The sequence below is a fragment of the Camelus bactrianus genome, chromosome 5, assembly GCF_048773025.1.
Source record: "Camelus bactrianus isolate YW-2024 breed Bactrian camel chromosome 5, ASM4877302v1, whole genome shotgun sequence".
Lineage (NCBI taxonomy): Eukaryota > Metazoa > Chordata > Mammalia > Artiodactyla > Camelidae > Camelus > Camelus bactrianus.
The window spans coordinates 12,483,402-12,511,251 of record NC_133543.1 but is presented as its reverse complement, the minus strand read 5'-3'; the positions used below and the strand labels follow the sequence as shown (position 1 = coordinate 12,511,251).

Below are 27,850 nucleotides of genomic sequence, written 5' to 3'. Positions count from 1 at the left end.
CCTAATTACCCCCAAAATAAATAAAATTTTTTAAAATGGCAGAATTAAAAAGAAAAACCAAAACAAAACAAGAGGTACCCTAGAATGGACAGGAGACTTCTAAAGCAGGTCTGAGACAAGCCTCATCCATGATAAGAAAAGAGATTTCAATGTGGGGGCATAGCTATACTGTGGAGGGGGAGGAGGTGTGCCTGTGTCAGTGCAGGAGGACAGGCGAGGGACACACTGAGAGGAAGCAGAGAAAGCCGAAGAACAATACATATCTTCTTGCCTAGAAAATAAAAACACACGTTTCATAGATGCACTGTAAGTAAATGTACCAGTAGTATCTAGAAAGGAACCCAGACCATTAAATGGTTCTGAGGAGGGGGAAGGCGTGGTGTCAGGAAACTCTCCCCCTTTAACACTATATTCTCGGGATCAGTTGGATTTCACAGAGGGGCTGCGTTCGCAAATAATGTTTAAAAATGTAGAAGGCCCGGCTAGGTAAACCAGCGGATGTCAGACCCCAGGGGTTCAAGGGGTGAATAGGAAGACTTCAGGGCAGACAGTAAAGCGCAGGGGCTCTGAGTCCGAAAGCCTGGTCTGAAGCCTGACACGCTCCCTCACCTGCGACTCTGAGCCGCGAGGAGTGGTCAGGGTTCAGGGAAGCACCCGGGAGCCATGAGTTCGGGGGACAGTCACCAGGCCATCTCCTGGGTCAATGCCAGAGGGAAGCAGGGACAGGGCTGGGTCAGGGGACAGTCCTGAGCCCCCGAACACTCTGGAACTCCCTCTCTGCCAGGCCCCGGAGGAGCGGAACTACCACATCTTCTACTGCATGCTCATGGGGATGAGCGCGGAGGAGAAGCAGCTGCTGGGCCTGGGGACGCCCTCGGAGTACCACTACCTGACGATGGTGAGGCCCCGCCCCTCGCCGCCCCGCCCACCGGCCCCGCCCTCCTCGCCCCACCCCCATCTCTCAGCAACTGAGAAAGAGGAAGGCGACCAGCTCCCGCTCCACCCTTGGTTTACAGACTCCTAAAGGCTTGAACTCTGGGCAGGGACCGAGGGCTCTCCTTTTCCGTTCCTCACTCCACCCCTTCTGGGTTTGGTACCCACTTTATTACAGTCATAGTCTTACCCTTGTCTGGGTGCCGCCTTGTCTCCCACTGAGCCCACGGTCCTGCCCCACAAACCTCATCTCCCGTCGGTCCCGGTGGACAGAAGCCTCGTGGTCCTCCAGCAGGGCGCTGGGAGTCGTCACCACGCTTCTCCTCCCTGGGTTTATCCCAATCACCCACCCTCATAGGTGCCCCTAATACTTGAACTCCAGGAGGCCGGGGTCTTGCTCTGGGCTGTGTTCCCATGCCCGGAACAGTGCAGCGCCTGCTGCTGAGAAGGGGCTGAATGAGATCATCCCCGAACCTCTCTCCTCCTAGCCCCTCACTCCTAGTTCACTGCCTGGAAGTCTTCATCGTCTCTTGCCTGGACCCTAATGGTAGTTTCCTCGTGGGTCCCCCCTCACATCAGACTTGACCCCCAATCTGTCATCCCCCCACAGAACAAGGCTGACAGAGCACGGCTCTGATTACAGTTCCTCATGGGCTTCCTGTGGCTCCTTGCCATGGTTTCCAAGTCCCCCCAGGGCCCACCATCCACCAGCCTCCCCCCTCAACTACGACCCCAGCCTCCTCTCAGCCCCTGGCCCTGCCTCCCACCTCAGCCCAGCTCCAGCCATTCTCTACTTAGATCCCTCTCTCCCCTATGCTGCTCTGAAGCTCAGCATGTGGGACCTGCTGAGATGCCTCCTCCCGGAAGCCTTTCCCTGGTTCCCAGTAGGGCTGGCCCCAGCCCCACTTAGGTCTCAGTGCCTGGGACGCTGTCATTTGCTTCCTGCAGCCCTTGCTGGATACAACAGCTCCCACAGCAGGGCTGGATCGGTCCATTTCTGAATTCCCACCACGTAGCACAGGGCCTGGCACATAGTGAGCCCTGGAAAGTGTTTGCTAAAAGAATGAACCCCTGTTATGCCCCCGAGAGGGTGAGGCGGGTGTCACCAAGGAGGGCTGGCAGATAGAGGCTGAGATGCTGAGTGACTTGGCCGAGGCCACACGGTACCTCGTGCCTTTGTGCTGGCTACAGAGCCCAGGCACACTGTCTCTATGTTACCATGAGTCTGCCTTCAAGTGCTTTGTGTATTTTCTAAGCGTGGGCCTCCAGGTGGCCCCTTGGGAGCTACCCAGAGCCTATGAAGTGTCACTTATCAGGTCAGGGCCCTTTGGCTGAGTCCTTGACATGCCTCTGCCTTATGGCCCTACAGTGGAGGAGGGGTGGGGTGACGTGGCCCCAGAAAGCTGATGTCACAATCCTGTAGGGCAACTGCACCTCCTGTGAGGGGATCGATGACACCAAGGACTATGCCCACGTCCGCTCCGCTATGAAGATCCTACTGTTCTCTGACTCTGAGAACTGGGACCTCAGCAAGTTGCTGGCCGCCATCCTCCACCTGGGGAATGTGCAGTTCATGGGTAATGCTGCTTCCACCCCACATACACCCCATGGGGAGGAAGATGGGGGGACTGGCACAGAGGAGGAAGAAATCCCTGCGAGTTCTCACCTGAAGGGCCCTCCGAGGTCACACGATCTAACCCCATCTTGGGAAAATACACTGAAAATTTTGGCTATGATTTTGGAGGCCTCATGGGGTCGGGGGAGGATGTCAAAGCTCAGGGTCCTCCAAGAGTGGTTCACAGTTAAGGTGCTGATCATCACCAGGGAGGCCATGGCTGTCAAGCAGTGTCCAGAGAGGCAGTGCCTCAGCCCCAGTGGCAGTTGTCTCTAATGTGTGGCTCTGGGGTTGCCTCCTCGGGGTCTCTGTCCCATCACTTCAGGCCCCTTGCCACTCAGGGTCACTCTTCTTTCTGCAGCTGCGATCTTCGAGAACCTGGACTCCTCTGATGTGATGGAGACGCTTGCCTTTCCCACTGCGATGAAGTTACTGGAGGTACCCTGGCCGTTGTACCTGCCAGGTTCCATTTCCGTGAGGGACCCCAGGGGCCTGGGCAGACCGCCCCTCCCGAGCTCTCAGCTCAATCCCTAAGCTCCTCTGTGACGCAGTGCAGGTCCTGGGGGTGGGAATCGGGGCAAGGCTGTGGAGCTAATCCTTGACAAAGTAGTGGCAGTGATGGGTTTGGCTGTAACAGGTGTTTCTTCCCTTTTCCCGGATCCACCTGCTCGTCCGTGGCCTTTACTCAACTTTCCACCCGACCCATGCTCAGGCTCTCCCATTCCCATAACCCAGTGCCTGGATATCAAAAGGTCCCCGCCCTGTGTCCTGGCCACCAGTTCTCCTCCCTGGGTGGTGCTGTTCTGGGACAGTGGCATGAGCTCAGAACATCAGCCCTCCACGTTATGAAAGAGACCAAACAGAGCCTCGGCTTGGTGTAAGAGAGGCCGGCACTGGGCGGGGCATCGTGATGTCCATCACACCCCACTGACAGGTCCGGTGGGAAATTGATAGAATCAGAAGCAAAAAAAAAAAAAAAAAAAAAGGAACCACATTAGGTAATTAGGTAGGCATATTTTGCCGCTAATGTTCTTCATTTGGCTCAGAGTTCTTAGAAACTTGGGTTTTTGCCAACTCAGTCTTCCCTGCATGGAGGGAGGGACTCCATCCGGACTCCTCTTGCTCCCTTGGGCCTTCAGCCTCCAGGCAGGAGTGCCTTTGGTTGTCAATGATCTGGCCTCAGAACCCTCCCTGCCCGTGGTTTTCCCGGGTCCACCCAGTGGGGGACCTGGCACCAGAAGACCAGCACAGGACTGGTCAACCAAGCAACCAGCATGCTGGGGGCCTCCCCAGGTGGTGCATCCTTCCTGAAAACTCTGATACCCCAGTGCTCAGGCTGACCCTGGACTGGGATCCTGATTCTGGCTCTGATCTGGCCTGGCCCTGGTCATGAGCATCTCTTGCCCTCAGGCCTCAGGCGGAGGGTGTCAGGTCATGAGAGAGTGCTGGAGCCCTGCTCCGTGATGCCAGCCCCCTCCTGCCTTCCCAGGTGAAGGACCAGGCCCTCCGAGACTGTCTGACCAAGCACTCCATCACCGTCCGTGGGGAGTTTGTCACAAGGCCCCTGAACATCGCCCAGGCCGTGGACCGGAGGGATGCCTTTGTCAAGGTACAGAGCTGTGGGAGAAGGGGCCCATGGGTCTCTCTGTTAAATTCGGCTCCTTGCCTGTTAGTGAACAACTGGGAAGAGCAGGGACAGCTGGGCAAGTCCCAGCTCTGCCAGTCACCTGCCTGGTGACTGTGGGCGTCCTCGCCTCTCCAGACTTGGTCTCTTGTCTTAAAGTGGGGATCGTATCCCTCGGTAGGTCCGTGAGATCCACAGTGTGGAACTTCCCAGGGAAACTTTGAGACAGGGGCAAGTGCCTCTTGTGCGTCAAAGCCACGGGCTCTACCCCATGTCTCCTCAGGGCATCTACGGACACCTCTTCCTGTGGATCGTGAAGAAGATCAACACTGCAATTTTCACCCCACCCACCCAGGACCCCAAAAATGTACGAAGGACCATCGGCCTCCTGGACATCTTTGGCTTTGAAAATTTCCAGAAAAATAGGTATGAAGAGCAGTTCACCTGCCCTCAGAAAGTGGGAGATAAACTGTGCTCTCTGAGTTGGCTAGAGGGTGGCCATTCCTGCCCTGGGGGCCCAGGAGCAGGGTCTCTCACTTCCGCTCACAGCTGCCCCGGTGAGCCCCTCAGTAGGCCTGTGTCTTTCCTCAGCGAGGCCGTCCATGCACATCCCCTGGCATCCCCAATGTGCCCAGATAGTGTCACATAAGTAAAAGCATCCCCAGACGTCAGGCTGGGGCCCCAGCAGCTGTCACCCCTCTTGAGCTGTCTGCTTTCCTCATGAACTAGCAGAAATTATCACACGAAGTTAATAGGGAATGGAAATCAATAATACCAGTTTGACTGCTTCTTTAGGTGGGATGTCATCCTAGGTGATGGGGGAAGGTTGGGGCTTTGTAGTCTTTCCCTGGCTTTTGAGTTTGGCAGAGGGAAAGTGAGGCAAGACCCTTCTGATCCAGTGTCCCAGGGTCCCGGCATCCCAGACTGGAGGCTGAAGAGCTGGAGGCATAAGGCAGGGCAGAAAACTAATTCCCAGCTGAGACTGTGATGAAGGCTGGGTATGGGGGCAGACAGGGGTGGTGAGGGGAGCCAGATGAAGACAAGAGATGCTCTGGGACATTATCAAGTGGCAGCAGGAGTTCAGATGAGGAAGTGAGGACTGTGAAACAAGCAAGCGAGGAGCATCCTACCTGCAATCTTGCTTACCAGGTGAGACTGGTTCATTTAAAATGCTGGGCAGGACAGAGCCTAGGACTGGTTCTGTTACTGAACCAAATTCAGATCTGCTCACCTAACCCCAAGCAAAGCCAATCTACTGATATCAGGTTGCAGTGAAGGAAAGTATAGTGTTTATCACAGGGTGCCAAGCAAGGAGAACAGGCAACTCATGCTCAAAACCCAAAGTCTCCGATGGCTTTTGGGGAAGGGGTTTTAAAGGCAACTTTAGGGGTGAGAATTGCAGTGTGCACAATCAGCTTGTAGACTTTCTTCTGATTGGTTGGTGGTGAGGTAGCAGGGTGATGTTTCAGGAATCTTAATGATCAACCTCCTGGTTCCAACCAGTCTGAGATCTATGTGCTTGTGATCAGCCTGTAGTCACCATGCTCCCCCTGGTCTGGTTGTAGTTATGGATATCCCTTGAGGAGGAGCTGAGACTATTACTGCACTATTGTTTCTTTCTTTCTTTTTTTTAAATTGAAGTTTAGTTGATTTACAGTGCTGTGTTAGTTTCTTGCACTATTGTTTCTTGACTGCTTTTCCTTTGTCTCTGCATTCCCTTACTTCCCTAGTTAGCAACTGCTTGAGTCTGTTCTTTGGAACTCTGGGAAGGCCTAGGAGACTAGAGCCTTTGTCTACAAATAAGAAAGGGAGGGCATGGAGGTGCTTTTGTACCCGGGAGGGTCCTGCCAGGTCCTGCTCAGTTTCAGCTCCCAGGAGAGGCCCATGGGCACTGTCAGAGGAGCCAGGGGCTGGCCTGTCCTTGGCGTGCCCCTGCCCAAGGCCCTGCCTCCAGATGAAGTGTGAGAAGACCCCTTGGCCAAGATCGTCAAGGCATTCCAAGTACAAGCACACTGGGATTGTAGCCTTCCAGGACCAGCTCACTGGGGGCAGGTGGGTTGGGGCAGGGCTGGTAAAACGCAGCCCAACATGATGGAAGCTCTAAGGTACCATGAACCAAAAAGTGATTCTGATCATTGAGAGGAGCAGTTGAGCAGACTAAGCCCAACTTTGGACACTGTGGAGGTGGATGAGTAGCTGGGGGGTGGGAGTTGGCCATGGATGCAGGGGCATTTCCCGGAAGGAGCCATGAGCTGGGCTGGAGACAGGGCTGCAGTGGGGCCATGTGAAGGAGCGAGCAGTGCTATATCACTCGGTACCCAGTCACCTGCCCGTTCCACCTCCTGTGAGGGTTCCCTGGATGCTCTCCAGGCAGCGCATTGGGAGCAGAGCACGTGGCACTCCTGTTCCCGCATCCCTTGGGCCAACAGACTTTGGACAACCAGTCTCAGGCACCACGAGGTTTGGCATAAATTAATGGCCAACCCTTCCTGAGGAAGAGATGCCCAAGTGAGACCCAAAGGATGAGTGGGACGGGCCGGTCAGAGAAAGGAGGGAGGGTCTCACGTGTGGAGACTCAAAGGTGGGAAAGGGCGAGGTGCCCTTGCAGCCTTGTGAGGAGCCGAGTGACCGGGGCCACCCCCGGCAGAGACGGGCAGGCCAGTGTCACCATCTTTCTGGCTCCTGTGAACGACGGGGAACCAGGCCCATGAGAATTCAAAGCAGGGGGAGAGGATGGTCAGATCTGCCCGTCCGAAAGCTCCCCCGAATGGCTGTCTAATGAGCCATAATGTCTAATGAGTGATTGGAGAGGTGAGGCTGGAGGCAGGGAGAGCCACAAGGAGGCCATGACTGTCCTCTGGGGGAGGAAGAAGGGTGGCCTGGGTGAAGGCAGCAGCTGGGCTGGGGTGAACAGAAGGAAACAGGTCAGGTGCTGTGTTGGAGGGAGCATGGGCCAGACTTTGACAACTGATGGGAGTTGGGGAGGAGGGAAGTGGGGGGTCAGGCAAGACTGCCTGGTTTCTGACCTGAGCCTAGGTAATGAGCGGAGGGGCTGTTTTCTGAGGCAGGGAACCTTAGAGGATCGGTGCAGGGGTGAGGAGTATGTCTGGTTGATGCAGAGGAGCCCAGCTGTCATACTGGCTCTCCAGGAGCTCATCTTAATGCCAAAGCCACTTGCCCATGGAGCTGGGGCTGCTACAGGACACTTGGTCCCCTAAGGATTGTCTCCATGTCAGGAGAGGCAGGCCTGGCAGAGGACCTTGGGGGCCAAAGGTGGGGGCCTGGTGATACGCAGAGCCTCCTCCTTTCTCTGAATCCGTTTGCAGTGGGGCTGGAGGAGGTAATGGAGGCGGAGGCGGAGGGAGGCTGTGCATGTCTCAGCGTGTGCATGTGTGTGGGGGTGTGTGGCGGCGGGCCAGCAGCCAGCTGCTGCAGGGACTGAGCCCACCCTGCCCCGCAGCTTCGAGCAGTTCTGCATCAACCTGGCCAACGAGCACCTGCAACAGCTCTTCGTGCAGCATGTATTCACCGTGGAGCAAGAGGAGTACCACTCGGAGAACATCCCCTGGGAGCACATCCACTACACGGACAACCGGCCCACCCTGGACCTGCTGGCCCTCAAGCCAATGAGCATCATCTCCCTCCTGGATGAGGAGAGCCACTTCCCACAGGTGTGCCCCTGCACCCCCGACAGCGGAGCCCCTGAGTGTGGGTAATTCCCCTGGGGTGGCCTCCTTCTACCCAGGGCTTCTGGCACCTCGGCTGGGAATGAGCAGACCAGCCCCAGCCCAACCAGACTTCCTCTCTTTCAAGGCCTGCCTCCTCCAGGAAGGCCCACTGTCTCCACCTTCCCTCCCACTTGATGATTTAGACTCAAGAGCATACCCCAAGAGGGGACTTGTTAAGCCTCATGGGCCAAGGGCTGCAAAGGGTGTAAGAAAGAGAAGGAGATGTCTTCATTCTCACCCTCAGGGGACTCTGACTGTCCTCAGGGAGATGGGCTCGCATTTGTAGTCAATGAGAGCTCAGATCCAGAGAAGCGAGGAGCCGGAGCTATGGTCCCTGGACAGCTGTAGGGAAGGGGGGCAGGGGAGCCGGTGGTGGGCAGTCCCTTCTCCCGCCTGGGCCCTCACTCACCCCAACAAGCTGCCAACCCCTGAGTATCCATCTGCTGTCTGTAGAAAGGCCCTCAGTCACTCGAAGCTCAGTTGCTTTGTCCCCTTGAGGGAGCCCCCCAAGACCTGGGAGGTGTGCTCACTGACCTCTGGGTGGCTGGACCCTGGCACCTCAGCCCACAGGGCATCTGCTCTTCCAGGGGACAGACAACACCTTAGTGCAAAAACTGCAGAGTGTCCACGCCAACAACAAGGCCTTCCTGCAGCCCAAGAACATCCACGACGCCCGCTTTGGCATCGCCCACTTTGCTGGCGATGTGTACTACCAGGCAGAAGGTGGGTGCAGCCCCTCTCCACGGCCCCTTCCTTCCAAATCCGGATCGCTCCCAGGGGGCCACGCAAAAACAGGCCAAGGGGACAAGGTCATTTGGCAGAGCTAGCAATGGGACGGGGGAAGACAATGGACCAGGCATGTTTGTTTCGTTTTGTTCTGTTGGCAATAGCTCTGTTGAGAGAGAACTCACACACCATGTAATTCACCCATTTTAAGTCTACCACTCAGTGCTGTGTAGTATAGTCACAGAATTGGGCAGCCACAATTTTAGACCTTTAGAACCCCCAAGAGAAACCCCCAGTCAGTCTTCATTTGCCCCCAACCCTCCCCAACCACTAGGTAACCACTGATTTCTGTCTCTATGGATTTGCCTGTTCCATCTGGACATTTCATGTCAATGGAATCATACGATATGTGGTCTTTGTGACTTACTTCTTTTCCTTAGCATGTCTTCAAGGTTTATCCACATTGTCCACGTGTCAGTATTTTGTTTCTTTATATCTGGGAACCATATACCACTTTACGAATACACCAGATTTTGTTTATCCCTTCATCAGTTGATGGACATCTGGGTTGTTTCCACTTTGGGGCTCTGATGAATTACGCTGCAACTAACACTCATGTACGAGTTTTTACATCTACATAAAACTTGTTTAATGTTTTCACTTCTTTGGGATGTGCATCTGGGAGAGGAATTGCTGGGTCAGAGGGTTATTCTGTTTAATTTTTTGCCTAAACACCAAACTGTGTTCCAAAGTGGCTGCAGCATTTTCCATGCTGCTCAGCACTGCATGAAGGTTCCTATTTCTCCAGCTCCTTACCAGCACCTGCTACTGTCTTCTTTTTGATTATAAGTACTGTCTCAGATATGCAATTTGCAAATATTTTCTCCAATTCTCTGGGACATCTTCTCACTCTCTTGATAGTGTCCTTGAAGCACACAACTGTGTTAATTTAATGAAGTCCAGCTTACCTTCTTTTTCGTTTGTTGCTTGTGCTTTTGTGTGATGACTAAGAAACTGTTGTCTGTTCCAAGATTTACTTGTGTTTTCTTCTAAGAGTTCTTTGTTTTGGTTTCTTTTAGCTTTGACTAAAATGGATCCATTTCGAATCCATTTTTTGGTGTGTGTGTATGTATATATATATATTTTTTAATTCAAGTATAGTCAGTTTACAGTGTTGTGTCAATTTCTGGTGTACAGCACAATGCTTCAGTCACACATACACATACATATATTCGTTTTCATATTCTTTTTCACCATAAGTTACTACAGGATATTGAATATAGTTCCGTGCACTATACAGCATGAATTTGTTGTTTCGAATCCATTTTTGTGTGAGCTGGGATAAAGGCAGGCATGGTTTTGATTGGAGAGATAAAGACCTGGGGTGATCAAATGATTGGTGTGCTTGGGAAAATGAGAAAGGTGGCCAGTGTGTGCTGTGATCAGGAAGATGGGACAGATGGTCATATTGTCACTCTGTGGCTCGTATGGGGAAATGAGGTGCTCTGGTCTGTTTCACTGGAAACTCGGAGTCAGGATGCTCCAAGCACACTTTCCAGTCGGAGAGACAAGGAGCAGGAGGGGGAGGGGCTGGTGTTTTTACGTACAACAGGTGAGATGTTGGGAGGTCAGGGGGTGATTTCTGTTGGAGAAGTGAGGGGGAAAGATGGCTCCTTCAGAAATCCCCCCAGATCCTGGCATTGGGGCGCTTCCAAGTGGGAAAGACCAGAGCTGGTGGGACCTCAGAATCCCAGAACATAGGGAAGCCATGGCCCATCCCAATCTCTATGCGTAAGTCAAAGCCAAGCTTAACTTTTTGAAGCGATCTGAGCCTTTCATGTATGCTGAGATTAAGATTCTTTCTAGACTTTTTGATGCAAAATTCTTCTCCTGGTCCTTGAAGCTTCTCTTTGGGTGCCCTGCTGTGCCAACGATGTAAGCCCCACTTACTCCTGTTGAGCCCAAGATGCCTCTGTCCTCCCCTCCCTCTGAGAAGACCTGGGACGAGGAGGCTCTGCCTGAGCCTGGAGGGACAGAGGGTGCCTCCGAGTGTCTGCCCACCTCCATCTGCAGAAGGCAGCCCTGGGCACACAGCTGGGAGAGGGGCTGCCCTGAACCTCTCAGCGCACACATACTCCCACCACTCCCAGCTGTGTGTGGGCTGCAGGGCCCCGAGCTCCCCCAGCCACCACAATCCTATCACCTCTTGGCAGAGGTGGGAGGCAGACTTCCCTCTTCCCTCAGTAACACAGCACCACCCCAGACCCCACACGCAGCTGGGCAGGCATGTACAGAGCACCCCACTAAAAGGTGGGACGACTTACAGGGGAGCAGGGTGGGAGAGGAAAGTCAGGGTCGGGCCCTTGAGGGATGAATCCGTCAGCCCTGCCCTGGCCCGTCTCTAGCCTGGCTTCCGGAAGCAGCCCTGCAGCGCCTTCTCCCTGTGATTCTGTGCCCTGCTTCAGGCAAGTCCATTCCTCTCCCCTCTGTGATTCAGGAAAATGGGACAAGAGAGGATGGCTGTGTCCCAGGTCTCAGTTGAGTCCTTGGCTTCGTGCAGGAAAAGAATTCAAAAGTGAGCCATAGTACAGTGAAGGCAGGTTTATTCAGAGATTCGCACTGCATAGAGAGCGGGCCATCTCAAAAGGCAAGAGAAAGGCCGGCCTGGGAGATACACACGCCGTAGGCAGAACGCGGGCCATCTTACTCAGAAGGGAGGGCCGCAGCCTCAGAGCCTGGAGTCAGCTAGGAGAGTGAGATCAGTCAGCAGGTGTGGGGTTGTTAGTTTTTATGGGCTCAGTAACTTCATATGCTAACAAATGCGAAGATTATTCCAACTACTTTGGGGAAAGGGCAGGAATTCCCAGGAGCTGGATCATCACCCACTTTTTGACCTTTTATGGGCAGCCTTGAAACTGTCCTGGCACCTGTGGGAGCACCACTGAGCAGCTATTGTATTACAATGAGTGCACATTGAAGTTCAAGGTCTGCTGGAGTAGAGTCTTCCGCCATCTTGGTGCTGAGTGCCGTCACTCCTTTAATGGCCGTGCCCAGCCCTCTTCCCTCCTGCCTCACCTAGATCCCTGGCTGGGGCTGCCGTAGCAAGTTCTACAGAGAGGTAAAGAAATGTCTTTTCTCACAGTTCTGGAGGCCAGGGGGCCAAGACCAAGTGTGGGCAGGATGGGTTCCTTCTGACGTCTCCCTCCTTGTCGATGGCGTCCTGTTCCAGCATCTTTAGTGACTGTGTGTGTGTGTGCGCGCGTGTGCACACGCGCTTATCTATTCCTATAGGACACCAGTCACCCTGGAGTAGGGCCCACCCTAACAGCCTCACTTTAATTACCTCCATAAAGGCCCTACCTCCTCATACACTCACATTCTGAAGTACTAGGAGTTGAGGCCTCAGCATATGGATTTTGGGGAGAAAACAGCCCAGCCCATGCACTAACCCCCTCTGATTTCTGGAGGCCCAGTCTTCACGTTGGAGGGGCCTCTGGCCCTAGCAGAACCTTTCAAGGCCCCAAGCAGGGCTGGTAGAGGGGCCTTGGGGCTCCCAGGCCTTTAGCGTCTCCTCAGTGGGTTAGTTATAGACATACTTTGTTCCTAAACCTCCTCTGGCCAAGCACACACATCTGCTCACACACTGTGCACACGTGGCCTATGGGCACACGTCTGTTTCCAAGATCAGCGCCCTTTAAACTCATTATGAGGAGAATTTATTTTCTTTAAAGTTCTTTTATTGATTGATTGGTTGATTAATTTTTTGGTGGGGGGTGGTAATTAGGCTTATTTATTTATGTAAAATGGAGGTTCCAGGGATTGAACCTCATGCATGCTAAGCGTGGACTCTACCACTGAGCTCTACTCTCCCCCTATTAAATGGTGTTTAGTCTTTTTCTTTCTTCACCCATTCTGGGCTTCCAGGAAGAGCAAAACAGCTAGCACCCCATCTCTGGTTTCACAGGGGAGCTTTGACGTGGCCACTCCCGCACGGACTGGCCGGCGGGGAAGGTGGGCCTCTGGGCAGGAGTGGCTGGGCTTTGCTGTCCAGATTCCAGGCTCCTTGGAGGCGGCCAGGCAGCCAGGTCTTCAGGAATTATGGGGGTGGGGAGCTTTCTTCACTTTCCTTTTCCTCCCCTTCTGTTTTTAGCTCCTTTATGTAAACAAGCAGTTGCCCAAATCAGACTTGCTCAAGGTCTCCCAGAAATGCACACTGAACGGCACTCTGTCCTCTGTGCTGGTGATGCAGGAAAATGAATGTGGGTGAGAGGAGGGCCGTGTCCCTGGGACGCACCCCACCAAGTGTGAGTCCTGGCTTCGCACAGGAAAGAATTCAAGGATGAGCCACAGTTGAGTAAAAGAGATTTATTCAGAGAGATGCACACTCCACAGACAGAGTGCATGCTGTCTCAGAAGGCAAAAGAAAGGTCACGAGGTGAAGGAGTTGGGAGCTCAGTAGAGACACACTCCATAGACAGAGTGTGGGCGTCTCACTCAGAAGGGAGTGCGGCCCCAAGGTTTGCGGGTGGTTAGTTTTTATGGGCTCAGAAACTTCCTATGCTATCAAGTGGGAGAATTATTCCAACTACTTTGAAGAAGGGGCTGGGGTTCCCAGGAATTGGGCCATCACCTACTTTTGACTTTTTATGGTCAGCCTTGGAACTGTCATGGCGCCTGTGGGAGTGTCATTTACCATGTTAATATAATACAATGTGTATAATGAAGCTCAAGGTCACTGGAAGTCAAATCACCCACCATCTTGGGCCTCAAGTCCTGTTGGGAGTTGAATTTTCCACCACTTTGGTGTTAACTGCCGTGTTATTTCTTGAATGGCTGTGCCCTGCCCTCTTCTTTCCTGTCTCACTGCTAGTTGGTTCTTGAGTGTGTTTGGCAGTGACAGCAGTGGCTGGGATGTCAAGGGGCCCAGACTCCCTCCTGCCAATGGTCCACCTGGGCCTGTGCCAGGGAGCTGTGGCTGGTGGAGGACCATCCCTGAACCAAGCAGCAGGGCCAGGAGAAGGGCTGCATGGGAGGGAGGGACCCGGAGGAGAGCGCTTCACCCCACGTGTGGGCCGGGTGGGCCTCCTGGAATGGATGATGCTTGAACTGGCCTTGAAGCACAAGGTGGAGTTGGCCTGGGTGGTTAGGAGGGAAGAACACCCCAGGAAGAGACACGCTGGTGGCAGAGGAGCATAGAAGGGGTTGAAAGGGGTGACTGGCAATGTGTGGTCTCAGTGTTACTGAGTCCGAGCTGTACCTCTCGCCACACAACAGGCCAATAAATCAAGAGACAAATTGTTGGGGCAGGGAATAGCGACTTCATTTGGAAAGCCAACTCCCTGAGAAGATGGAGGACTTGTGTCCCAAAGAACTGTCTTCCCCTGAGTTAGAATTTAGGCTTCATTTATACTGAATACAGAGGAGGTATGGCTGGTTATTGCAAACTTCTTGGTGTCAGAATCCTCTGTTCTTGCAGCTGTCATGATATTCCTGTAAACCTCCAACAAGACACATGTTCTCTGTTCTGCAACTTTTTATCTCCGTATGAATGGGGAAGTGTTACACCCTTAAAGGTCAGAGCCTTGAGAATGGGCTCTCCTGTATATTTCAGGCTCTAGGCAACATTCTTTTACAAAAGGCGCAGAACCAGCATGACTGAGCCTAGGGAACAGAGCACAGGGTTAGAGCCAAAGGAACAGATCCAATATGGAGTCAGGTTTGTTCTGTTACAGCAGGAATGTCCCTCAGGACGGAGAGGCTGGGCAGGCAGAGGAGGGCCAGGAAGACTGGTGGCAGCTTGGATGGGGGGTTGTGGTGGGGATCGGGGACTGAGGTGGGTGTGGGGAGGGTGGCCTTCCTAGGGCTCCTGCAGGTGTCCTGGTGGGTTGGTGGGAGTGGCTGAGCCAGGCGGGGGGCTTTGCTTCCCCGCAGGCTTCCTGGAGAAGAATCGGGATGTGCTGAGCAGGGACATCCTCGCCCTGGTCTACTCCTCCCAGAACAAGTTCCTGCAGGAGATATTCAGGATAGAGTCCGCCAAGAACAAGCTGGGCCACGGGACCATCGTCCAGGCAAAGGCTGTCAGGCAGCTCTTCAAGGTGGGGCCCTGGGGGTCAGACAGGCAGGGGGCATCCCCCCGGCCTGTGGTCTGGGGTCTGGATTCCTAGTCAGGGTGCAAAGGCAGGGGACTGCACCTGCTTCCCAGGGCATGGGGGTCTCTAAAGGGCTCCACAGCTGTTGGTAATATTATTTGTTTCTGTATTGGGCTCTGTGTCTGTTTGTGGGTGTGTGTGATGTCTGTGGTGTGTGTGATGTGTGTATCTGTGGTGTGTGTCGTGTGTGTGGGAGGGGTGGCAGCGGCAGCACTGAGGCTGTTGGCCCGGGAGATGGGCAGCAGAGACCCCTGGTCTCCTGAGAGCGCCCTAGGGTATCCTAGCAGGTGGGCTCGGTCCCCCACTGCTTGCCTGGCCTTCATCCCTTAAGAGTGACTTTTCCAGGAAAGCCCTGTGAGTCATCTGATGAGGACCCCACACCCCTGGGCAGAGAGATGGGGCCGGCTCGGTGGCTCAGGGACTGTGCGTGCAGGCTGAGGACCCCCCAGCCTCGCCCCGTGTCACACATTCCACTCCAGCCACACCGAGGTGCCCTTGACCTTTCCCCACCCCCACTGCCACCTCTGCAGGAGCTCCTGGGGCCCCAGGGCCCACAGGTGCAGAGCTGGCCCAGAGGCACCAAGGAGCCGTGAGGCTGTGTGGGGACCACCCAGGGCTGGAACCCGGTGAAGCGGGTCTAGACTCTCCACAGCTGAGGCCAAAAGATGGCCTCGTTCTGTAGGGTCCCCGGAGCATGTCTCTCCCCGAGGTTTCCGGGAACAGGATGACAGCAGAGGGAAACACATGTCATTTTACAAACCAGGACAACAAGAAAATGCTGCCCTTTGTTACTATGAAGAGTCCGAGACAACATCCTCTTCTCAGAGGCATTAAAGCATGAAGACCCGCCCCCAGACGGGTGCAGCTTGGCGGCACATATGTGTGCTCAGGCACGTTTGATTTTGGGAAGGTCTGATCAAGGAGCGTCACCCGAGACCAGTTTTGCACGAACCCACACACTACTCTTGCCCGGGGACTTGGACTTTTTGTTTTCTCTTGTGTCCAGAATTTTGATGCATTTGTTTTAAAACTGTAGGCATTAACTGCGATGCTTACAGTGGACAGTATAAAATGTTCAAAAAAAGCACAGAAAACCTACACAAAACCTGAACGTGCACCCCGCTTGGGGGCCATCCCTCCTAGACAGGAGGCTTGCCCTGTCTTGCTTGCCTCTTGTTCCCCAGGATCTAGCTGGACGCCTGCATGCAGTAGGCACTTAGGGAGACTGTGATAGATAGATGAATGAATGAATGATGTAGCCCTGCCCACCTGTGGGACCTTGGGAGAAGCCCTCACTGTGCCGTGGGTCTGCTGTGCCCCAGGCAGAGCCCCCCAGCCCCTCACTTGTGCCTTGTGCTTCTGCCTGCAGTCTGCAGACTCCAGCAAGCGGCCCCCCACCTTGGCAGGCCAGTTCAAGCAGTCCCTAGACAAGCTGATGAAGATCCTGACCAACTGCCAGCCCTACTTCATCCGCTGCATCAAACCCAATGAGTACAAGAAGCCCCTGGTAATGAGGGGAGGCTGGGGGCACGCACTGGGGGGAAAGGGGGTGCCCCTGGATGAGTCTGATGGCATCTGGGGTCCTGTCACTCCCTTCACCAGTGTCTGGGCAGCTTGAGAGCTATCTGCCCCCATCTGACAGATGGGAACACTGAGGTCAGGTGACTGGTCTATGTCAGCAACCGTTAGGGCTTTGGAGCCGCCAGGCCTCAGCTGTCTCAGCCCCTCCATCCACCTGTATTGCCTAGGCCTGTGGCTTCTCTGAGCCTCAGTTTTTTTCTTCTGTCAATTCAGAATTATGCCTGCCTGCAGGGGGCGGCAAGGGGTGCCCATGACTTTTTTTGCCTGTTCAGCAGTCCCTGACCCGTGGGCCTGGGCCTGCCACCTGGAGGCTGCAAATACAGGATTCCCCAAACCAGGAGATGCCACCTGAAAGAAGCTAAAATGACTCCCCCCAAAAAATCTTTAAAGGGAAAAAAATAATATTACATTAAATGCAGTGCCTTTTTGAAAAGTAGAAAATTATAGGACATTCAGGCTGGCCCAGGAAATCCAAAATGTGTCTTCCTTAAAGGCACATTGCACAGAGCTTAGATAATAACCATGTTCCCAGCCTTCCTCTGCCCACGCCCACAGGTGGGGCCTGAGGACAGTGCTGGGGTTCCATGGGTGCCCCTGGCTGAGACATCTCCCAGAGATCGTGGCTGCTGTGAAGCTTAGGGTTACCGAAGCTGAGGGGCCAGGCAGGCTCAAGGTTTAAATCCAGCCCCTTAGGAGTATGGCCCCGAGCCTCAGGCACCTCATCTTTATATTGGAACTAAGTACCCCACCAACTCAGGCTGCTGGAAAGATGAAACGAAAAACACCAAGTACAGAGGAAATACTCAATACATGGGAGCAAACTAGTTGCCCCAGACTAACCCCTGTGTGGCCTGAGACCCCAGCAGAAGTAGCCTTTGTGGCCCTGAGTGTTTCCAAGTGAGTGACTGCCTGCCTGCTGCTGGAGATGCCCCCAGTCGCCAGACACTCCTGGTTGGAGATGGGGGTGCTCTCTAGGGGCCCAGCCATGCAAAGTCTGGGAGCCATGGCTGAGACCCCACGCCCCTGTGCAAAGCATGTGGCCAAATTTCCCTCTGTCGGCCACACCTATCTCTGGGGGATGGAGAGCCTGAGTTGACTAGAGTGTTTTCTGACTCTAAGTAGGAAATGTACTTCTTCCTCTAACTAGAGTGTGGGAGGCTGGATGATGCCGCAGCCGGAAGGGCTGCAGAGGCAGTGGCCACCCCAACGCGGGCAAGGCCGGGAGGAAGCAGTGTTCTTTGGGATTATGATTTGGGGGCATTTAAAACTCTGTTAAAAATGGCATCTGCAAATAACTTTTACATTCATGGGACTTTGCATCTCCTGAGAATGAGGGAAGTATCGAGTTCTCTTGGGTGTCCCAGTTTGTATGTTACCGACTTTTATCTCCTTGGAAACACTTTCAGGACTTTTCAGCCACCGAGCATCTCTGTTCAAAACAGAATTTTACTTAAACCAAGCGTGTTACTTAAACCAGGCCTGGGGACAGCAGAGGGAAGGGCTGATGGCAGGGGGTCGGGAAGGGGGCGGCGCGCGTCACCAGCCCCTCACCTCTGCGCCCGCAGCTCTTCGACAGGGAGCTGTGCGTCCGGCAGCTGCGCTGCTCGGGCATGATGGAGACGGTGCACATGCGCAAGTCGGGCTTCCCCATCCGCTACTCGTTCGAGGACTTCTCGCAGCGGTTCCACGTCCTGCTGCCGAGCGCCCAGCGCCTGGAGGTGTGCGTCCCCGCAGCCCAACCAGGGCCCCGGGGAGGCGGCGTGCCATCCCCTACAGCTGCCTCCGGGCGCCCCCATCCCCCGGTTCCCAGGGGGGCCGCCCTCCGGATGCCCAGGGCCCCTCCCTGGACTCCAAGCTTTGAAATGACCCCTGTTCCTCCTTCCCTTCTCTGCATGAGGCCAGCGGCTGAATAGGTTCCTTCACGGAGCATCGGCAGTTTAAAGCAGACACTCTTTTACGCGGTGGAGTGTCACGGAGATGCGTGGCCAGAGAGCAGGAAGCCCTTGCTCCCCTTCCCAAGACACTCAGCTATCCTGAAGTTTGGGATGCCCAAGTGTCCAAAAGCCACAATGAGGCTCTAGGTCCTGCAGTGTGGTGGCCTCGTGGCCCCTGCCTCCCACTCCTTGATCCAGCGTGGCCTGTGCCTGTGCCCTGGCCTGGCAGCCCCTGAACTGAAACCTGTGAGAAGGGAATCACTGGGACCCCTAGGGGGCCCCTGAGGAGAGACCTTGGCCTCCCGCCGAGCCACTCCCGTTTCTCCTTGGCAGCTTCAAGGCAAGTTTCGCCTGATGGCCCTGCGCATCGCTGAAAGGCAGCTGGGGAAAGACGAAGACTGGAAAGTGGGAAAGACCAAAATTTTCCTGAAGGTGAGACCCTGAACACACACACACACACTGCCTAGTTCCCTGAAGCTCCGGCTCTGCCAAGCAGGGCTTCCCCAGGTCTGACTGCAGCTCTCCTGTCGCTCAGAAGCAGCCCCTCCTTCTCCTCAGCCCTACGATTCCTCCTCCGAGAAGCCCCCGGAATTCCATAGGCTGGGCTGGGCTCTCCGCATGACCCCTGCCTCCCTTCCTTAGAGTGACATTCTATAACCAGGGTGCCCTGAGGGCAGGCGTCTATGGGCAGCAGACCAGCCACACACACGCGCGCGCGCGCACACACACACACACACCCCGAGCACCTGCCCCCATGAGAGCTCTTCCTGCCTCCTACCTCCCTCTCCCTCAACTTACAGGGAGGACCAGGGTCCCTCAGAGGCAGCCTCTGGCCCTGGAGGCTGGCCTTGGGGCCCTCCAGGATTGCAGGATGGGTTAAAGAGCCGCAGGGAGCGAATGTCCCTGTCCTGTAGCCTCACACGCCTTGGGCAGGTCAGCATGGCAGAAGGAGCAGGGAGAGGCGATCAGGGCCAGAGGGATAGCCCGCCCCGGAGCACCACCGCCTCCCCACCACCCCTTCCTGAGACCTCCCCTCTCTCCTCCTTCTCATAGAGCCTGCTACCATCCTTGTCTGTCCGCCCAGCCCCACCTCTCCAAGGGGTCTGTCCATCTGTCCATGCATTAGGCAGGCATGTACTGGGACTCTGGGGTTGACAGAAAGGAAGAAGCAGAGGGGCTTCGGGTACCATTAGGAGGTGAGGCTGGCAGCAGGAAGATGTCTGGGGAGCCCCCAGGGGCTGCCCAGGAAGGGCTGGTATAGACGGTGAAATCAGTGTGGCTGGATGGCCGAGGAGGTGGTGGGGAGGACCCACCCTGCCATTCCTCCCCCTCCCTGTCTGCTCCACGAGGCCAGTCGGTGGTCTCATTCACCTGTGTCCCCAGTGCCCACCCAGGAACACAAAGAGGCCCAGTGCTTGCTTGATGCAAGACTGATGGAGGCTGGAAGGGCCACCAACCCCTGGCCTCTGCTCACCACTCGCCAAATGGCTGTGCCGCCCTCTGTCCCCCAGAGACAGTCCCTTCCTTCGGGGCCCAGGATCCAGGGGGAAGATTGAGGTGGGCCAGGGAAAGTCACTGCTCAGGGATCAAGAGGGCTCACTCTCACACTGTGAAGTCTACAAAAAGGCTGGGGGAAGCATTTTTATAGTGAAACAAGCGTGTGTCTATGTTACAGCCGAAGGCACATGTTACTTGCAATTTGCCAAAAAAAAATACAGCTTCAGGGAACTTGTGGGCCACCCCACCTTGGCTTCTCCTGAATAGACAAGGAATTTCCCAGCTTGAATTAACAAGGAGAAAGAGCTAAAATGGGAAGTTCTTGGATTGGGGCTGGGGGTGTAGCTTCGGTTCTCTGAGTCACATCAGCATCAAACTGCAGCCCCTTCCCCTGCCTGCCTCCCTGGGGGCAGTGTGGGGAGAGACTGAGAGACCCTGACTTCTGGAGACAGAGCCCTGACTGCAGGTGGGGACGCAGGGGTGAGGCCGGGCAGCTGCGTGACAAGAACTCTCCCGTCCCAGGATAACCAGGACACTCTGCTGGAGGTTCAGAGGAGCCAGGCCCTGGACCACGCTGCGGTCAGCATCCAGAGAGCTTTGCGAGGCTACAAATACAGGTGCCAGCCCCCCCACACACCCACCACATCCCCTGGGCAGCCTGTACCCCCCCAAACCAAGGGTACAGGCCTGCCCACGGGTCCTTCTGCTTCCTCTCCTGGGGTAACTGAGGCAGACGATCTCTCAGGACCCCCTGAACAGGGACACTGCAGCCTGTGTTGGCAAGAGAATTCTAATACATTATTTGAATGTTTGAGGCCGGGGGTAGGGGCAGAACCCCCCAGGTAACCAAGAGCCAAGTGAAATGTCAGCAGTGTCTGGACTGTATTTCCTTGCACTTCTTCAGCTGTCTTGGAGAACACGTGGGTTTGGATTTATGAGGAGGTTGGTTTTGGAGGGACGAAAAGAACTACCTCTAACTCAGTTCCATGGTCAGCAAGAAGTTAATTTCTTGAATTTCAGTCCAGGTTCAACAAAGCAGCCATATTATTGCCTCCCTCCCCCTCACCGTGTCCAGAGGGTTCCACATGTCCATGGTGCTGTTCTCTGCACTGTCCCAATCATAAGAAGGCCTGGACAGCCAGAGAGGACAAAAGTGGCAGACCCATGGGACTAGAGGCTGTGGGCACCTGCAGGCAGGGGCATGAGGCAGGGAGGTGTGGCTGGGAAGGCCAGACCACAGTAACGCTGATCTCAGCAGCAAACAACATCAGCCAAGAGGTGATGCACTGGTCAGATGCCCAGAATAGTCAGTTAAGGGTGGGCATCTGCACCACTGATGCATTTTTAATTGCACTTTCTTTTGTGATAATCCTAAACCTGTGGGCAGTTGTAAGAAATAACAGAGTTCCCTATGTACCTTTCACTCAATTTCCCCCAGCAATAACATCTTGAAAAATGTTAGTGTCTTATCATAGCCAGGATATTGACAAGGAAATGGTCAAGACACAGAATGTTTCCATCACCATAAGGGTCCTTCTTGCTGCACTTTTATGCCCACACCTCCCTCCTCCCCACCCCACCTCCATACCTCCCAGCAACTGCTAATCTTTCTCCATTTCTGTGATTTTGTCACTTGAAGAATGTTGTATAAATAGAATTATACAGCATATAGCCTGAGGGCTTGACTTTCTTCAATTGGCATAATTCTTTGAAGACTCATCCGAGTCTTTGCGTGCATCAATACTCTGTTCCTTTTTATTGCTGAGTAATATTCCACTGTATGGATATACCATAGTTTGTTTAACCATTCACCTGTTGAAAAACATCCGAGCTCTTCCTAGAGTTCGGCTGTTACAAATAAAGCTGCTGTGAATACTTGTGTCAGGTTTTTGTATGAACTTTTCATTTCTCTGGGATAAATGCCCCGTGCAGTTGCTGGTTCATATGGTAGTTACGTGTTTTGTGGTTTAAGAAACTGCCACTGTTTTCCAGAGTGGCTATATCATTTTACATTCCCACCAGCAATGCATGAGTTATTCAGTTTCTCTGCATCTTCCCCAGCATTTGGTGTTGTCACTATTTTTTCATTTTAGCCATTCTGTTAAGCGTATAATGATAACTCACTGTGATTTTAATTTACATTTCCCTAAAGGCTAATGAGGTTGAACATTTTTTCATGTGCTTATTTGCCATATATATTGCCTCCTTGGTGAAATGTCTGTGCATGTTGTTTGCTCATGGTGAAATGTCTGTGCATGTTGTTTGCTCATTTTCTAATTAGATTTTTTGTTGAGTTAAAAATTCTTTGTATATACTAGACTAGTAAGTCCTTTGTTGGATATGTGAATTGCAAATACCTTCTCCCAGTCTGTAGCTTGTCTTTTCATACCCTTGAGAAAATCTTTGCAGAGCAAAAGTTTTTAGTTTTGATGAAGTCCAGTTTATCAAATTTCCCTTTTATGGATCATGTTTTGGGTGTCAAGTCAAAGAGCTCTTGGCCAAAAGGCTTTCAACTATGTGTGTTTCTAAAAGTTTTATACTTTTACATTTTATATTTAGGTCCATGATCCATTTTCCTTTTGGTTAATTTTTGTATAGGGTGTGAGAATTAGGTCAAAGTTCTTTAAAAATATTTTTGTTATGGATGTTGCTCCAGCAACCTTCATTGAAAAGTCCATCGTTCCTTCAGTGAATTGATTTTGCACTTTTGTCAGAAGTCAGTTGGGCATATTTGTGTATCTGTTTCTGGGTTCTCTGTTCTGTTCCACTGATCTGTGTGTGTCTCTCTCTGCTAATGTCATGCTGTCTTGTTGACTGTAGTTTATATAGTAAGTTTCAAATCTGTGTAGACTGACTCTTCCTACCTTTTTTTTTTTCAAAATTGTTTGAGCTATTCTTGGTCCTTTGCCTTTCTATATACAGTTTAGAATAATCTTGTCCATGTCTACAAAAGAAGCTTTGATGGATTTTGGTAGGAATCGTGCCACATATCAGTTTGAGGAGAATTGACTTCTCTACTATGTTCCAATCCATGAAATTCATTTATTTAGGTCTTCTTTGATTTCTTTCATCAGTGTTTTGTAGCTTGTAGCATACATGCCATTTGTATGTTTTGTTAGATTTACACCTAGGTATTTTTTTTGAGAGATTGTAAATGGTACTGTATTTTTAAAACATTTTATGTATTTCTTTGTGTATTTTTACATTAATTTTTTACTTTATTTTTCAGTAGAGGTACTGGGGATTGAACCCAGGACCTTGTACATGCTAAGCAGGCCCTCTACTGTGGAGCTATACCCTCCCTGCAGTGGTACTGTATTTTTAATTTTGACATTGATGTGTTTATTGATAGTATTTAAAAACATGATTGATTTGTGTATGTTAACTTTGTATCCTGCAATTTTGCTGAACTCACTTTTTATAGATTTCTTGGAATTTTCTATGTAAACAATCATGTCATCTGCAAGTGGAGACAGTTTTATTTCTTCCTTTCCAATCTCATGTCTTTTATTTCCTTTTCTTGCCTTATTGCACTGGCCAGAACTACCACTATTATAAACGTGGTGAGAGCAGACATCCTGGCTTTGTTCCATATCTTTAGGGAGAGCACTCAGTCTTTAACCATTAGGTAAAACATTAGCTGAAGAGTTATTGTAGATGCTTTTCCTCCAGCTGAGAAATTTTCCTGTATTCCTTGTTTTCTGAGAGTTTTTTAAAATCATGAATGGGTGTTGAAGTAAAAAAATCTTGCAGCAGTTGCTATCAGGTGATTTTTCTTCTTTAGTTTTTTAATATGGTGGATCACATCGATTTATTTTTAATATTTAATTAGTCTTGCATACCTGAAGTATCCTCCACTTGGTCATAGTGTATAATTATTTTTATATATTGCTGAATGCTATTTGCTAACATTTTGTTAAGGATTTTTGTATCTATATTCACGAGATCTGTCATTTTCTTGTTTTGTATTGTCTTTGTCTGGTTTTGGTATCAGAGTAACACTCGCTTCATAAAATGAATTAGAAAGTGTTTCCTCCTCTTCTGTTTTCTGGAAGGTACTGTATAGAACTGATATGAATATTTTAAATGTTTGTTAGAATTCTCCAGCGAAAACATCCAGGCAAGGAGACTTCTTTATGGAGAGTTTTAAAATTACAAATGCCTTAATAGTTGAAGGACAATTCTAATTATTTCATATTGGGTGAGCTGTGATAATTTGTGCTTTTCGAGGAATTGATCCATTTCATCTAAGTTGTCAAATTTCTATAGGTAGTGTTGTTCATAGTATTCCATTATTGTCATTTTGATATCTACAGAATCTTTCATGATAACCCATCATTTCATTCCTGATATTGGCAATTTGTGTCTTTTCTCTTCTTTGTCAGTCTTACTAGAAGTTTGTCAATTTACTGACCTTTTCAAAGAACTAGATTTTTATTTCATTGATTTTCTCTATTGCTTTTTCCTGTTTTCAATTTCATTGATTTCTTCTTTTTATTATTTTCTTTTTTCTACCCACTTTGAGTGTATTTTACTCCTCATTTTCTAGATACTTGAGGTGGGAGCTTAGATGATGGAGCTAAAGCTTTTGCTCTGTTCTGATATAGAGTGCTATAAATCTCCCTCTCAGCCCTGCTTTGGCTGTGTCTCACAATTTTTTGATATGTTGTATTTTCATTTTCACTCAGTTTTAAAAAATATTTCTTCTGAGATGTCCTCTTTGACTCCTGGATTATTTAGAAGTATGTTTTTAGTTTCCAAGTGTTTGAGGATATTTCCTTTATTTTTATGTTATTGATTTCTATTATTTCCAGTTTGATTCCATTGTGGTCAGAGATACTATCCATGAGATAAATTATTTTAAATATGTTGATGTTTCCTTTATGGCCCAGGATATCTTGGTATAGGTTCTAATGGTGCTTGAAAAGGACATTTCTTCTGCTGTTGTTGAGTGTTCTAAAAATGTCAACTAGATCCTGTTGGTTGACAGTGGTGTTGAATTCTATATTCTTACTGATTTCTGTCTAGTTGTTCTATCAAGTTATTGAGAGAAGGGTGTTGAATGTTCCAACTATAATTGTGGATTTTCCTATTTTTCATTTCAGTTCTGTTTTTGTTTCACATATTTTGCAGCTCTGCTGTTTAGGGCATACATATTTAGGATTGCTATGTCTTCCTGATGAATTTACCTTTTTATCATCACATAATGTCCCTCTCAGTCTCTGGTTATTTTCTTTGCTCTGGTATTAATATAGCCACACCTGTATTATTTTGGTTACTATTTATATGATATATATTTTCTGCCCTTTTACTTTCAACCTACTGTTATCACTATATTTTCTGTGAGTTTCCTCATAGACAGTCATGCTTTTTCATCTATTCTGCCAATCTCTGTCTTTTAACTGCTGTGGTTAGGTCTTTTACACTTAATGTAGTTGTGTATGTTAGAGCTTGAGTTTGCCGTTTAATTTTTTGCTTTCTAATTGGTCTGCTTTTCACTTCTCTGTGTTCTTTTTCTTGCCTTCTTACGTGTTACTTAAACATTTTTTTTAGAATTCCCTTTTGGCTGATCTGTGGTGTTTTAGAGTGTATCTCTTTTTATAGCATTTTTGGTGGTTATTCTAAACATTACATTATATATACACAAATTATTACAGTCCATAGTGTTATCATTTTACCACTGCAAGAGAAGTGTAGAGACTTTATGTCGATTTACCCTCTCCCATTTGCAATATAATTTTCTCAGATATTTCCTCTACATACATTTAGATCCACATCAGAAAGTGATACAAATTTTGCTTCAATCACCAAATGTAGTTTAGAAAACTCAAGAGAAGACGAAAGCCTGTTGTGTTGCCCATATTGTTCGTTACTGTTTCTTTCGTGCTGACATTCCGTGGCTTCGTCGTTCATCATTTCCTTTCTGTTTAGAGAACTTCCTTAGCCACCCTTTTTGGGGTAGGTATATTGGCAATTCTCTTAGTGTTCTTCACTTTCCTTCAGCAGAGAATGTCTTGCTCTCCCTTTCATTTATGAAGGCTATTTTCACTAGGTATAGAGTTCTGGGTTGATAGTTCATTTCTTTCAGCCCTTGGAAAATGTGTGCCACCTCTTCCTGGCCATGCTTAGCACGTATGAGGTCCTGGGATCAATCCCCAGTACCTCCTCTAAAAAATAAATAAATAAGTAAACCTGATTACCTTCCCCTGCAAAAAAAAAAAAAAAAAAAGAAACAAAAGTTTAAGATATAAGAGCAAAAACTTGAGGCAGTGAAATATTCGACAACAGGAAAATGAGTCAGCCAAATATAAAAAAAAATAAAAAAGAGGAAATTTTTAAAAGATAATTTAAAAAAAAAAAGAAAGAAAATGTGTTTTTCCCTGTGATGTAAGTCCTTCTTAGGATTTACTATCTCCTAACGACTTTCATATATACCAAAGAGCAGTGTTAACGCTAGTCCTCATGTTGTGTGTTACATCTCTAGTACTTTTTTGTCACTGGAAGTTTATTTACATCTTCCGACCACCTTCATCCATTCCCCCTTCCCCCGCTCCCGGAAAATGGTTTTTTTAATATGATTGAGATCTACTGTTCCAAACCTAAGAAAATGCCCTGAAAAAAATTACTAGAAGTGATAAGAAAACTCAGTTAAGTGTGGGATAAAAGACACATCTAAGCTCCCCTGGGGGTGTTTCCAGCTCCCAGAGGCCAGGCTTCAGGCTACCTGCTCCACATTCAGCCCACCTCCCTCCCTCTGCTTTGACCTGTCCCCACAGAGGAGTCCTGGTCCTGAGATTTCTGACCTGATTTCTGGCAGACACCCAGGCTTAGTGGCCACAGGAGGGGTGTGTGTGCAATCTAGCAAGGAATACGAAGTTAGAAACAGGTTTTATCACTTCCTGGATCTTCGAGGGGAACGAGGAAAAATTTCCCAGTTACTCCAAAAGCTGGACTGTCCTCATTCACAAATTTTGTTGTTGACAACAGAATTTCAGTTCCTAACATGTCTATCTTTTGGCCCTAGAAGGGCCTTTGGAAAAAAAATATTGTGTATATTCATTTTCCCCAGCGTTTCATCCTCTCTCTTCCCTTCAAATTAGATTTTTTCCCCCAAAGGCTTTATGGTGTCTGAGGTTGTGACACACCTCTGTGCTGCGTGTCGTGTCCCCCCCAGGCAGGAGTTCGTGAGGCAGAGGCGGGCAGCCGTGACCATCCAGGCCGCGTGGAGGGGCTATTACAGCAGGAGGAACTCCAAGCTGGTGAGAAAACTCACCGGGGAGGCCGGACCCACTAGAGCAGCATGAGTGAACATGCGTGTTAACGTGTGTTGAGGAATTTGAGAGGCGTCAGATCACAGACACCCAGGCAGCGGACCTCAGCATGCTCTTTCTAGCACGGTCCCTGGAATCCTGTCCCCCAGGTGACCTCCAAACCAGTTCCCTGTCACTAGCCACTGGGAGACCACTCTATTATTGATGCCATTTGAAAACACTTCTTCAGCACATAGTTCAGGCCAGGCTCTGTTCTAAGTGCCTTACAGGACGACTCACTCACTAGGCTGGTGCTCACAGGTGCAGAAAATGCCAGCACCTGTGCTTTGCCCAGAAGCGGACGGCTGCGAGGCTAATTTGCGAGGACACCTTGCCACTCGCTGTCTGTCCCCTCAGGAAAGCCTTTCTCTGTGCTCCGTGCCCCCCACCCCTGGCCCCGGCCCCTCTGTGAACGCACGTCCCTCACATCCCTCCTGCCTCCGCAGATCTTCCTGGGTTTTGAGCGCCTGCAGGCCATCGCCCGGAGCCACCTGCTGGCAAAGCAGCACCAGGCGTTGCGGCGGAGGATGGCCCGGCTGCAGGCCCTCTGCAGGGGCTACCTGGTGCGCCAGCAAGTCCAGGCCAAGAGGAGGGCGGTGGTGGTCATCCAGGCGCACGCCAGGGGTGCCGCCGCCCGGCGCCGCTTCCGACAGCAGAAAGCCAATGTAGGTGGTCACGGCCCTCCTGGGTAGGTAGGGGATGGCTGGGCCCAAACGGGGGCAAGGAAGGTGGGCACGAGGAGCGAGCAGCAAC

General features: G+C 51.0%; 1 protein-coding gene across 1 annotated transcript in view; it reads left to right on the top strand.

The window, feature by feature from the left end:
• Positions 1-27,850, top strand: part of MYO7B (myosin VIIB) — an 89,304-nt gene that overhangs the window by 36,746 nt on the left and 24,708 nt on the right. Inside the window, exons 8-21 of the mRNA XM_074363446.1 lie at positions 785-898; positions 2,357-2,510; positions 2,910-2,986; positions 4,038-4,157; positions 4,456-4,598; positions 7,633-7,843; positions 8,488-8,623; positions 14,558-14,721; positions 16,145-16,282; positions 17,922-18,074; positions 18,624-18,722; positions 20,310-20,404; positions 26,962-27,046; positions 27,544-27,762. Of these exons, the coding sequence (XP_074219547.1) occupies positions 785-898; positions 2,357-2,510; positions 2,910-2,986; positions 4,038-4,157; positions 4,456-4,598; positions 7,633-7,843; positions 8,488-8,623; positions 14,558-14,721; positions 16,145-16,282; positions 17,922-18,074; positions 18,624-18,722; positions 20,310-20,404; positions 26,962-27,046; positions 27,544-27,762 (1,908 nt within the window). The remainder of the gene's footprint in view (positions 1-784; positions 899-2,356; positions 2,511-2,909; positions 2,987-4,037; positions 4,158-4,455; positions 4,599-7,632; positions 7,844-8,487; positions 8,624-14,557; positions 14,722-16,144; positions 16,283-17,921; positions 18,075-18,623; positions 18,723-20,309; positions 20,405-26,961; positions 27,047-27,543; positions 27,763-27,850) is intronic.